This window comes from Mauremys reevesii, linkage group 3, assembly GCF_016161935.1.
Source record: "Mauremys reevesii isolate NIE-2019 linkage group 3, ASM1616193v1, whole genome shotgun sequence".
NCBI lineage: Eukaryota > Metazoa > Chordata > Testudines > Geoemydidae > Mauremys > Mauremys reevesii.
Genome location: NC_052625.1, coordinates 118,759,845 through 118,773,278, shown reverse-complemented (window position 1 = coordinate 118,773,278; position 13,434 = coordinate 118,759,845). Strand labels below are relative to the sequence as shown.

General features: G+C 39.7%; 1 protein-coding gene across 5 annotated transcripts in view; it reads right to left on the bottom strand.

Annotated features, from left to right (window-relative positions):
• Positions 1–13,434, bottom strand: part of TBC1D32 (TBC1 domain family member 32) — a 156,821-nt gene that overhangs the window by 112,914 nt on the left and 30,473 nt on the right. For all 5 annotated transcript variants that reach the window (XM_039528780.1, XM_039528779.1, XM_039528782.1 and 2 more), the window contains 5 exons: positions 12,802–12,939; positions 12,029–12,121; positions 11,694–11,836; positions 7,572–7,699; positions 4,341–4,542 (listed from right to left, as the gene is read on the bottom strand). In XM_039528780.1, the coding sequence (XP_039384714.1) occupies positions 4,341–4,542; positions 7,572–7,699; positions 11,694–11,836; positions 12,029–12,121; positions 12,802–12,939 (704 nt within the window). The remainder of the gene's footprint in view (positions 1–4,340; positions 4,543–7,571; positions 7,700–11,693; positions 11,837–12,028; positions 12,122–12,801; positions 12,940–13,434) is intronic.

The following is a 13,434-nucleotide window of genomic DNA, read 5'->3' as shown; positions in this document are numbered from 1 at the left end:
AACCCATCCAACATCATTTGGATATGATATCCTGTACTCTGAGTCCCTCCTTTTTATTATGTTTTTTCCATAGCTCTTTTGTCACAATTGACCCAGAAATGTAAGTGAGGCCGTGGTCTCCAAATAACCTTTGACTCTCCAATCAGGCCTTTTTTTTTTTTTAATGTCATGTAAATGTTTTGGTACTTTTTTTTCCCTCAATGCTTTCTTTGGTTTTTTAAAAAAACCACCAAAACTCCTATGCTTTCCTTTGACAATGGCACTGTATAATTCAAAAAGACGATGACTGTCACTATACTGAGATATTATCAGTACCCTTTTATGTCAGGTAAGGAAATTCAGTGTCAGGAAATAACACCTAACATTACACTATACAAAATAAAGCAAAATTAATATGCTCCAAAATAAACGCTTTGATCCAGAGTGTCCTGGCATACTGTGCCAGAATTCTGAATCAGAGAAGTTCAATTACATTAATAAACACCTATCTGCCAAGTTGTAAAACACTGTGGACTATTTATCAGAGGTGTGAAAATATTAAGGTTGTTAAGTAAATATTTTCTATATCACTTATTTATCAGCAGAGCGAAAAAATCCTGAAAAAAATCTGAAAATTTGTAATTCTATTTCCATATCGTCTGTGGTATAGAAAGAATTGCAAATAATATATTTTTCCAATTTTGCTTAAAATAAAACTACGCACACTGAAATTTTGTAGATAACTTAGTTTTGTTTTTTAAATTACAAAATTTCACACACAAAAAGAACAAACTTTTTAATTCCATTTGCATCTATGGAGATCAGTGTTCTTAACTGTAGGATACTGGTCTCTTTACTGCATATGAGCTTTGATCTGATCTGAAGTAAGAAGTACCTTCTGAATCGATACAAAATTAAATATACCAAACAACCCTATCAACATTCAGCAAAAGTCAACAACTTTGATGGGGATGCTAATGTAAAAGATACCTGATTTTTTTTTGAAGAAAATACTTTATTTAAGAACAATGATTTACGGTTTTTAGGTTTTAAGCAATGATGGGGACATTACACTACTTAATCAAATGATAGTGGATGTTATAGATTATATAATTTCAGATGTGTAATTTCAATGAGCATAATGAAGTTATATTGTAACATATACAAGATCAAATACATCCATAATATCATTGTGTAGTATGCTATTGCTTTTTCTGGGTCTGTCAACTCTCCTTCTTTTCAATCATGCCAGCATCTGTCCCAGAATTCTACTACTGCCATATACTTGATCATGAGCACTTTTTAGTGGCTTTGCCTGCAGAGTGAAACTGTTCCTTATCTGTCTTACTGAAAAGTGCTCCTGTTCAGAAGGGCAGTGCTAAAAGAGTTACTAGAGCGAGCAGGTCCATTAGTTTGGAAAGAGATACCATGATCAAAATATTTGTAAGTACAAAAAATTGAGATTTATAAGTGTCCCAACAGTGAGTCCACATATTAGTATCAAGAAAAAGCTGACATATTAGTATCAAGAAAAAGTAGTTTGGGTTATATTTTCAAATTACTTGTACAGTTTTTATTTTGGAGGGTAGTAATGGGATTCTCCCATTGCCCCACTCTTAGCAGCTGTCGGAACCTTGCAAGGATCTACAGGTTTCTTAATGCTGACACACTGTGGAAGTACTCTACTTCAGATTGCACCATAAACAGAAGGGAAATGGGAGTATTGCCCTAGCCAGGGAAATTAGGGTTTGAGCCAGACAGGTCCTGAAAGAGAGAACCCTAAAAACAACCAACCCTGGGAAAAAGTGCTTAGGTTGAGGGGTGGCACCCACTGTTACTTCGGAATTACCTTTTAATAATAAACTACTCCACACAATGAGTAACCTCTTTTCACTTTATGAGTAAGTAATTTATGCTTGTTGCTGGGTGAGGACTCCAACACCTTACAAAATGGCAATGTGCTTGCCTCTGATACTCCTAGAACCTTTTAAAAATCATCAGATTTATCCTTTAAAACCAGCAACTCCTAATTTCAGAGATTTATCACCTGTTCAAACACTTTGGTACACTATCAATGTCTGGAATTCGTAAAGCTTTTTATAAGTTGAAGCTAATTTTAAGAAACCAGGACTGGAAGACTACAAAGAAAAATACCCAAGATGGTGAAGCTAAAAATTCAGTTTGTTTTACTAGTTTATTCAGGTCATTAGGGCACATTCACTCTGTAATCTCAACTTGGCCTCTGATGTGGGATACCGGAACAGCAGCTGTATCACAGTTATATGTTTGATGGAATTTTCATTCTTCATATTAATCTTCTGTACATCAAATTTAGGTTTTTTTGTCCAAATGATGTTCTGTGCTATGACAAGAGAATTTAATGTGCATAGAGGTGTGTATGTATGCCTAGCTATATCACTTGTAGCACTTCATCACAGCAGGTAATTGAAAATGCCCATCAAAAGCTTGCAAGATTTCATACTTTATTTAATTTTTACGATGTAAGACAGACTGTTTAAGCTAGACTGAATAGCATCCTCATCACAAGGATAGACAACTTGCTGAGTTACATAAATTACAGCACAATATATGTAAACTAGTTCACTTAAGTCAGCAGAATTCTAGTCCAGCGTTCTCAACGTAACAGACAGCACTAGCTTCAAGATCAGCTTTGTTCAATTAGAAATCTAATTTATCATTATAAAATTGAGATTCTGGTAATAACTTATTTTATTTTCACTATTTTGGATAATTAACCTTTGCCTTTCACTACAGTACCTGTGCGCAACAGGGACAGGAAATATCCAAAATAAACTGATGATTCAAAATATCTCTTATTCAGACTTTAGATTACTGTAATTGAATGCTTAAATTTGGATTTGTGACTGTTTATATTACTTTAAATTATTAGTTACTTAATATTGTACACACATATATATTATATTCACATTAATCATAGGGTGTATATACAGTAATGTAGTGGAAGCCGTAGCTGTTCCATTCTAACTCCTCCCTTCCCCACGTTTTCAGTCTCATATCTTTCTGAAAATTTAACCTTCAAAGCCTTTTTTTTTCCCCCAGGGTTGGGCTGGTTTCTGTCTGTAAGTTAATATTTTGGGAACATTTGAGCCAAAATATTCCACTCATTGTTGAGCGTGAAGGAAAATAAAAAATTCTACCACTTTCAAAATTGAAATATTTCAATGACTTACTTGAAATCAACTCTAGCCTCAAAGTCCTTGAGGGAAGAAAATTGAAATTTGGCATGAAAATCTTCATCCTCTTAAACACCTGTTTTGATTTGACTAATTTATGAACGGTTTGACAACTACACTCTCAGAATGTGCAAGAACTGTTTTTTTTTCTTTTCATAATGACTATGCTAAGCTCACAACATGCTTAGATAAGAACATGTAGCTCATGTGTGCATGACTAGCCTATCTGAGCAATAAAAATATTAGTCAATGAAATAGGCAGGGCCATCCCTATCCATACGCAAAGTACGCAGCTGCGTAGAGCACCAGGAAATTTGCTGCTCCAGCCCCTGCTCCGCCACAGCCCCTGCCCCTGCTCCACCTCAGCCCCACCCCCACTCCATGGACTGCAGTAGGTGGCAGGCCTGCACTCAACAGCAGCGGGAAATGCAGTGACCTGGCCCCAGCCGCACCACCAGTGAGTTCTGGGGGGCAGTTGCCCCCTGTCCCCCCAAGGCTGGGAGCCAGGGGATCAGAGTGGAGTGCAGCAACAGGCCTGCCCTGCATTTCGTGAACCCCAGTTTAGGAACCACAAGTCTAACCAATAATTTCAGTTTGAAATTCCTTTTTTGTGTGTCTTTCCCCACCCCCTCAAGAAAAAGGAAAATTCATTTTAAAAAATGACTAAAGCATTTTTTTTTGTTTTAATTTTACAAGACCAGGAACCAAGAGTGGTGATTAGGAATGGTTGGTGATAGAAAGTGATACTTTGAAATCTTCCTTTTAAATGTGATGAGCACTGACCAGTGGCGAGTCACAACCCCAGAGGAGCTCTTTCATGGACAATCGTCAAAAATAAATTCATGTGTGGACAACTGAGGGCAGCCTATGTACCTCATCAGGTATGGTATAAAATTTCCCAGTTTAATCCAAAGGCATAAAACTTCCAAGCTATAAATAGGATCCTGCCATGCCTGCATGCAAATGAATCGACTCGGGAATGGGAATTATCTGTAGAGCACAATGTTGTATAATAAAGGGTCTTCTCAAGCACACCAGTGTCCCTACTACAGTGTAAATTAAAGTATTTAATATGAAGAACAATATAACAGTAAAGATATATTTTTATTGTTCACAAAAAATGTATGTTTGCAATAAGATGGTTACCTTCTTCCAAGCGTCAGCAATGGATTCATGCAAACCGTAAGGAATCAGCACCTGCAAACCTTCACAGGTACCATACATCTGACGACACACAAAAATGAAAGCTCCTTTAAGGGCTGGCAACATCTCGGTTCCAGACAAAACAGAAATATTTTCATCAAGGAGTTTCTTTGTAAATTGAATAATTGTATGAGCTGCTGTAAGACTAGAAACAAAATAGCCCTTTTAAAACATTGTTTTGTAGTCACTAATAAACAGCATAAAATTAACCATTTTGATTAGCTCATGCAATTTCTACAGCAAGAAGTACCAAACCAAGTGTAAAGTGAAGCTATATCTAATTGCAAGTCAACATATTTTACTGGCTATCAAGCAATGAGAATCAACCTTTCGTTATGAAAATAACTAAAAAGTGCAAGGGTTGTAAAGCAAGGTTTAAATCACTGATTTTAATCACTTTCCTCCAAGTGCCCACAAACCACACAAAGCTGCTTTCTTCAGCTAAGAATCCGGTTGGGAAAAGCAACAAAAGACAGTTCTTAGAATGGTTACAGTCTCTGAGCATCTGGGGTGAACTCACCCCACACTGGACGGAGAACGGTTAACTCCTCACTGTGGACAGAAGAAGCCATGTCCCTATGTCCCTACTGGGCATGCTCCAGGTGTAGCACCAGTATAAGGGAGCAGCCCAGCTCAGTCTGGACTGACCTCTGGAGAGGAAGGATGCTCCTTGCTGGCTGCTGCCCAGGATCAGTAGGAACCCTGGACTGCGGAAGCCAGAGGCACCGAGACCCAAGCAGACATCCAGCTACCTTGGACACCCCATGGAAGCCTGAGCTACAGGGAGTTGCACCAGCTGAGGAACCCGGAGACCCCGAAGACACACAGACCACCACCAGTGGAAGTAGCCTAGGAGGGTGACTAGCTATTGGCCAAACGATAGTCAGCGTGTTGCGTACGGATCCCCGCTGACTCGGTGGCAGGCACCCTCGCCACTGACCAAGGCTCTGGTCTGGGACCCAGTGGAGCAGGGAGGTCCCGGGTCCCCCCAAACCTGGCTGACACTCACCCCCCTGAGTGGCGGCTCCCACCCCTTAACTGGCTGCCAGGCCATACAGCCCCACTCACCCTGGAGGGCAACTTTATTGACTCTGGCCACTAAGCCGTACAGCCCTACTCCAGGGGTCAACTCTATTGACTTCGGCTGTTAGGCAATACAGCCCCGCCCCAGAGAGGCGCTCTATTGAATCTGACCTCTAGACCACACTGCCCTGCAAACTGAGGTATGGACTCTGGCCAGTAGGGTGCCTTGATGCCCTGCAAACCCAGGGTATCTCTACTGACTCTGGCTGCTAGGCCTCACTGCAGAGAAGGGCTTCCCCATTGGCATGGATCATGAGACTCTACCACCCTGCAGATCAGGGCAATTATATAGACTCTGGCCATTGGGCCTTACAGCCCTGCGGCCCAGGGCAACACTAATGACTTGAGCCTTTAGGTCCCACTTCCTAGAAACAGAGTGCAGCTCGAAGGATGGGGTGAACTTACCCCACACTGAATGGGGTCTCACCATCCTGCCACAGCATCACTATAATCCTCACCAGTACAATCCAGGTAAACAGTTATTCCTGTTCCTTAGCTGGGGGCTGGGTTCAGAAGTCTCCCAGGTTAGAAGATAATGACCTCCTCTCCCTAGTCAGTAACACTTTACTCTTACTCTACCTTTCTCTCCACCCCACCCTAAAAAATTGCTACCTTTTTATGACTTCCCTCACTTAGGAAGCATATTTATTAGTTCCATCTCCAAACAGCCTAACAAGCCATTGCTGTCAGCTCTTCTCTCCAGAACTTGCAGCTCAGTCTTTAAAGGCTAGTTTCCACTTGTCTGCCCAGTAGCTGGGTTGAAGTCCTACCGCCCATTACAGGGATGGAGCACACACAGCCCGTAATAGGGAAATAATAATCTATGTAAAACTGCTGATCAAATCTCTATAATACTTCCTTTCTCCCTACAAAATAAATTAATTCATTTTGCAAAATAATTTTGTTTTATAGATCAATATGTCAAAGATAACAGAGGCTGATAGCCTACGTGGCAATGCAATACACTGGATCTAAGTTCAGATACCAAGACCTCCAGAAAGGGAATGCTGTGGAGGTAGTATGCACTGCATTGAGAAGAAAGCTTACACTTTATGTCAATCTCCAATCAATATATACTACATTAAGTTTAGGTAATCTTATTGTTGATGGATAACAATTCAACCAGTCAGAAAACATCCTTTTCACAAGGAACAGTAAATGTAAACTACATTTTTATCAATCAGCTGTTTTTTTTGTTTTTGTTTTTATTATGCTAGGCAGATAGCGGATTTTAGGTGAGAGAAAAATGCAAAAATCTAAAGCTGGCACAGACAGACAGATGGGTGCAGGGGGCATGTGATCGACTTTCCCAGAGCTGACTCTGTTCCAACACTATTTACTCCTCACTTTCACGAGCATTAAATTGACCCAAGAATTCTCCAATTACTTTTTTAAAAAATCTATTGAAAGGACAAAGCCCTCATGTTACAAAGGAAAATTTTAAACAGTCAAAATCTGCTGCTTCTTTGCTTTCTATAAAAGTGCCCCTTAGGTAATAAAGGTAATAATTGGAGATATACCAATCTCCTAGAACTGGAAGGGACCTAGAAAGGTCATCAAGTCCAGCCCCCTGCCTTCACTAGCAGGACCAATTTTTGCCCCAGATCCCTAAGTGGCCTTTTCAAGGATTGAACTCACAACCTTAGGTTTAGCAGGCCAATGCTCAAACCACTGAGCTATCCCTTCCCCCTTAACAAAATAAAGGTAATAATTGGAGATATACCAATCTCCTAGAACTGGAAGGGACCTTGAAAGGTCATTGAGTCTAGCCCCCTGCCTTTACTAGCAGGACCAATTTTTTGCCCCAGATCCTTAAGTGGCCCCCTCAAGGATTGAACTCACAACCCTGGGTTTAGCAGGCCAGTGCTCAAACCACTGAGCTATCCCTCCCCCCCTTCACCTTGCCATTCACACTACAGTGTCCTGTCAGAGTTCATTCCACTGATACACTCCCTTAATGTATCTGGTAATTAGACTTTGTTATTTAAAGCAAAAACAAAATGTATGTACTTTATATATAACAGGGGGACAATACATGACTTCAAGCCCATATGTAGGGGAGTAACATAATTTTTTTAAGTACTCTCTTACCTATCCTTTTTGGCAGTGTTCATGTTTCCTCCATAAAGGAGAAGAGAAAGGCCATCTTCTACAGCAGCAATCCTTGCCAAAATATCAGCTATATGTATTAAAGAGGTTTCAGGGCAATTTATATACATCTGTTTTGTTAAAAAAAATACATTAGTTTTTTAGGTAAATGGCTTATAAAGTTTCTTTTTACATTTGTAATATGTTTCTGTAAAATATGCTTGTACAAGTCTGGCTCAGGTCTGTAGTGACCGATGGTCAACCTTATGATGGATGTTCAATGGCCTAAACCCGTGATACTCAAACTGAAGCCATGTCTACACCATTGGCTAAATTGGCAGTGCTGCGATTGATGCAGCGGAGTCGATTTAGCAGGTCTGGTGAAGACACACTAAGTCAATGGGAGAGCGTTCTCCCATCGACGTCTGTACTCCACCTCCCCAAGAGGCGGAAGCTATGTCGACGGGAAAGCATCTCTTGTCAACATAGCACGGCGGAGATACCACTGTAAGTTGATCCAAATTATGTCAACTTCAGTTACGTAACTTACATAACTGACCTAGTTTAACTTAGATTGATTTATAGTGCTAGTGTAGACCAGCCCTGATGCTTGCGAGCCACAAGGGGCTCTTTAATGTGTCTTCTGCGGCTCTTTGCAACACATGATATTAAAACAATATGTGATTTAATTATTAACCAATTTAAATTATTACTAACATAGTAAAAGCATCCTGATTGGTCAATTAATTACGTTATTAACTTATTTGCTATGAGAGTGTGCATGTGTGTATTGCTATAGTAAATGAAACAATGAATTCACACTACTGTGGCTCTTTTGGGTAATGTTGATAGCTAATCGGATATAGATTGGGAAACAAATGCTAGTAATAATAATAGGGCTCAGCTTTTCCTAGACGTGATAGCTGATGAATTCCTTCATCAAGTAGTTGCTGAACCGACGAGGGGGGATGCCATTTTAGATCTGATTTTGGTGAGTAACGAGGACCTTGTTGAGGAAATAGTTGTAGGGGACAACCTTGGCTCGAGTGATCATGAGCTAATTCAGTTCAAAATAAATGGAAGGATAAACAAAATTGCATCTGATTCTAAGGTTTACGATTTCAAAAGGGCTAACTTTACTAAATTAAGGCGACTAGTTAGGGAAGTGGACTGGACTAACATATTTAGGGATCTAAAGGCAGAAGACGCCTGGGGTTACTTCAGGTTGAAGTTGCAGGAGCTGTCAGAGGCCTGTATCCCGAGAAAGGGAAAACAGTTCGTAGGTAGCAGTTTTAGACCGAGCTGGATGAGCAAGCAGAGGGGTGATTAAGAAAAAACAGAAAGCGTACAAGGACTGGAAAATGGGAGGGATCAGCAAAGAAACCTACCTTATTGAGGTCAGAGGGTGTAGGGAAGCAGTGAGAAAGGCAAAGAGCCAGGTGGAAATGGACCTAGCGAAGGGGATTAAAACCAATAGCAAAAGGTTTTTTAGCCATATAAATAGGAAGAAAACCAAGAAGGAAAAAGTGGGACCACTTAAAACTTTAAACGGAGTGGAGATTAGGGATAATCTTGGCATGGCACAATATCTAAACGAATATTTTGCCTCGGTCTTTAATGAGGCTAATAAAGGGCTAAGGAATAGTGGTAGAGGGACTGATGGGAATGAAGATATGGGGGTAGACATTACGGTATCTGAGGTAGAAGCCAAACTTGAACAGCTTAACGGAAGTAAATCAGGGGGCCCAGATAATCTTCATCCTAGAATATTAAGGGATTTGGCGAGTGAAATTGCAAGCCCGTTAGCGATGATTTTTAATAAATCTCTAAACTCGGGGGTTGTACCGTTCGACTGGAGATTAGCTAATATAGTTCCTATATTCAAGAAGGGGAAAAAAAGTGACCCAGGTAACTACAGGCCTGTTAGTTTAACATCTGTAGTATGCAAAGTCATTGAAAAAATTATAAAGGAGAGAGTGGTTACGGACCTTGAGGCCGATGGCAACTGGGACAAATTACAGCATGGTTTTACGAAAGGTACATCGTGTCAAACCAACCTGATCTCCTTCTTTGAGAAAGTAACAGATTTTTTAGACAAGGGAAATGCGGTGGATCTAATATATCTTGATTTCAGTAAGGCGTTTGATACGGTACCGCATGAGGAATTACTGGTTACATTGGAAAAGATGGGGATCGAAATGAAAATCCAGAGGTGGATAAGGAGCTGGTTAAAGGGGAGACTGCAGAGGGTCGTACTGAAGGGTGATCTGTCGGGTTGGAGGGGGGTTACCAGTGGAGTTCCTCAAGGTTCGGTTCTGGGTCCGATTTTATTTAATCTATTTATCGCTGACCTCGGAACCAAAAGTAGGAGTGGGCTGATGAAGTTTGCGGATGACACCAAGTTGGGAGGTATTGCCAATTCGGAAAAGGATCGGGATATCCTCCAGGGAGATTTGGATGACCTTGTAAACTGGAGTATTAGTAACAGGATGAAATTCAATAATGAGAAGTGTAAGGTTATGCATTTAGGGATGACTAACAAGAATTTTAGTTATAAGCTGGGGACGCACCAGTTGGAAGTAATGGAGGAGGAGAAGGACCTAGGAGTCCTGGTTGATCATAGGATGACTATGAGTAGGCAATGTGATGTGGCCGTTAAAAAAGCTAATGCGGTCTTGGGATGCATTAGGCGAGGTATTTCTAGTAGAGATAAGGAGGTGCTAGTCCCGTTATATAAGGCGTTGGTGAGACCTCATTTGGAGTATTGTGTGCAGTTTTGGTCTCCCATGTTTAAGAAGGATGAATTCAAACTGAAACGTACAAAGAAGGGCCACTAGAATGATCCGAGGAATGGAAGGCCTGTCGTATGAAAGGAGACTTGAGGAGCTCGGTTTGTTTTCCTTAACCAAAAGAAGGATAAGGGGAGATATGATTGCACTCTTTAAATATATCAGAGGGATAAATACCAGGGAAGGAGAGGAATTATTTCAGCTCAGTGCTAATGTGGACACGAGGACAAACGGATATAAATTGTCAGTTAGGAAATTTAGGCTTGAAATTAGACGAAGGTTTCTAACCATCAGGGGAGTGCAATTCTGAAACAGCCTACCGAGGGAAACAGTGGGGGCGAAGGACCTCCATGACTTTAAGATTAAGCTGGATAAGTTTATGGAGGGGATGGTATGATAGGATAACGGGTTTAGTCAATAGGTCAATAACGTGCCACACTGGTAATTAGTACAAAGGGTCAATGTTGGGATATTGTTAGCCTTTTCCAGAGGGTCTGGCTGGAGAGTCTTGCCCGCATGCTCGGGGTTCAACTGATCGCCATATTTGGGGTCGGGAAGGAATTTTCCTCCAGGGTAGATTGGCAGTGGCCCTGGAGGTTTTTCGCCTTCCTCCGAAGCATGGGGCAGGGGTCGCTTGCTGGTGGATTATCTGCTACTTGAAGTCTTTAAATCACGACTTGGAGCATTCAACAGCAGAGTCAAGGGAGAGAATTAGTCCAGGAGTGGGTGGATCGGCTTATGTGGCCTGCATCTTGCAGGAGGTCAGACTAAATGATCATAATGGTCCCTTCTGATCTTGAATTCTATGATTCTATGATAATTTGGCTCCTGAACCACTGAGATCTGAGTTTCACTGGCATAAACAAAATTAGTAAATGGCCTCTGTTCAAACTGAAGCACGTACACATCCTCATCATAATTATCACCTTTAATGATACTGCCAGGAAAGATTTCAGAGTGGTAGCCTGCTCCTGTATTTTCCACTCCATGCATCTGATGAAGTGGGTTCTAGCCCACCAAAGCTTATACTCAAATAAATGTGTTAGTCTGTAAGGTGCCACAAGGACTCCTCGTTGTTTTTGCCAGGAAAGAGTCCATGGGCTGAATCAGCATGGAGAATGGACTATCCGTACATTAAAGGTGATACTGTAACGAAAATAAACTATACCAATCAAGCACCTTTATAATGGATAACAACATCCACACTATCAAGTTGTACTGATTTCCAATACCACAGAATACACTTTAACAAAAGTACTGATTTTTCACACACATCTCTTTGATATAGTAAGATTTAAACAAACATTTAAAGTTTATTTAGGGGAACACTACAAACCTCTTTTCCATTCAGTAAATTATGAATGGGATGAAGAAGTGCATCTATCACTGTATTAGTATATAAACATTCAGTAGCACATTCAGTTCGGTCACACAGAATTTGCAGCACCTCTGTAACAAGGATTGCTGGAGAATAATTGCCTGACAAACACAAGAAGTATTAGTTTACATTTTTAATATAAATAATATAAAAAGAAAGAAAACAAAAAGAAGTTTGCAAAGCTGTTATTTAAAATGTCCAAATTAAAAGTAACCAGATACAAAAGGTATTGAATTCTTCCTTTATTCACAAAGTGATACAATTAAGAAATTAATTAAAAGGGTCAATATTACCTGTGTGCACTGTCAGAGTTGTCGCTGGGCAAGTGGGAGAGCAATAAATAAATCGAATAAATAGTACCAACAGGTCAGTTAGGGATATGAAATCTACAAAAATCACAAAGGAAAAAAAGGAGTCTATAAAATAAAGCACTATATTAACCTCATAACAAAATGAACTTTCTAAACATAGGTAAGCAACTTCTTGTTTTATTGTGATTAATGGCTTTATCTACAGATGACACACTACAGTAATTTTGGACTGTAGCCACTTAGTTAACCACTGTAAATACTTCCAGATCATCTTATATGGCTTGATCCTCTCCCATTTAAATCAACTGAACTTTTACCACATCTTCTGTTGAAGTAGGAGGTGACCTATAATTTAAAGGTATTGAATACATGTATGATATTTATGAATAGTTGGACAAACTCCATCAAGACTATTACAAGTTGAAGTTAATTGTAAAGGGAATTTTCCATAAATTTGCAACAAGACTGTGGATTTAACTTATTATCTCAATGTCGTCATAATTTAACCATTCTTAGTACATTAACTGCTCTATTACTACTTTCACTACTCAGACAACAATACAAATTTACTTATTATCAAGGATGAAGAAATTGGGCCCCACTATGTGTAACAAAGACTCCCAGTGCTGAATAATAGGAACAATAATAATAATAGGAACAATCTAACTAACATCTACAATATCACATTTGAAACACAGCTGAACTACAAACACATTGTCATTAAACACCTTCCTTTTTCCTCCACTTGCCCATACCTTTTTTATTTTCCAGCTGTACAGGAAACAGGTTTCTGCCTTGTTTATATATCAACAATCTTCCTAAAAGGCACAGTGAATGAACAAAATAGATATACTGTAATTCTTTTCCTGAGTAGAAAGTCTTCTGGTTATTGCCTTAAAAAAAAAAACAAACATTTCTCACAATTCTGTTATAATTTTCAGTATCATACCTGTCTATTATGTATTCCTGTTTGAACCACCAATAAATGTGTAGTACTATATCTGTAAAGGAAATTTTCCAGACAGCATAAATAAGCAAATATCACTGAAATATACTTTTTTTTCCATTTCAAGTGAAAAAGACAAAGAGCTATTCCAAAAGATTATATATAAAGAGGTTTTTGTGAGGTGAAAGCATGAGGGTATATTCTTCTTTTGCCATGTGGAGCTCAGATATCACAGTAATAAGCATGGTATAAAAATCTAGGTTTTATACATATATATATACACATATATAATTGTACAAACAGGGCCGCCCGGGGGAGGGGGCAAGTGGGGCAATTTGCCCCATGCCCCGGGCCACGCAGGGGCCCCCACGAAAATATAATATTCTATAATATTGCAACTTTTTTTTATGGAAAGGGTCCCCGAAATTGCTTTGCCCCAGGC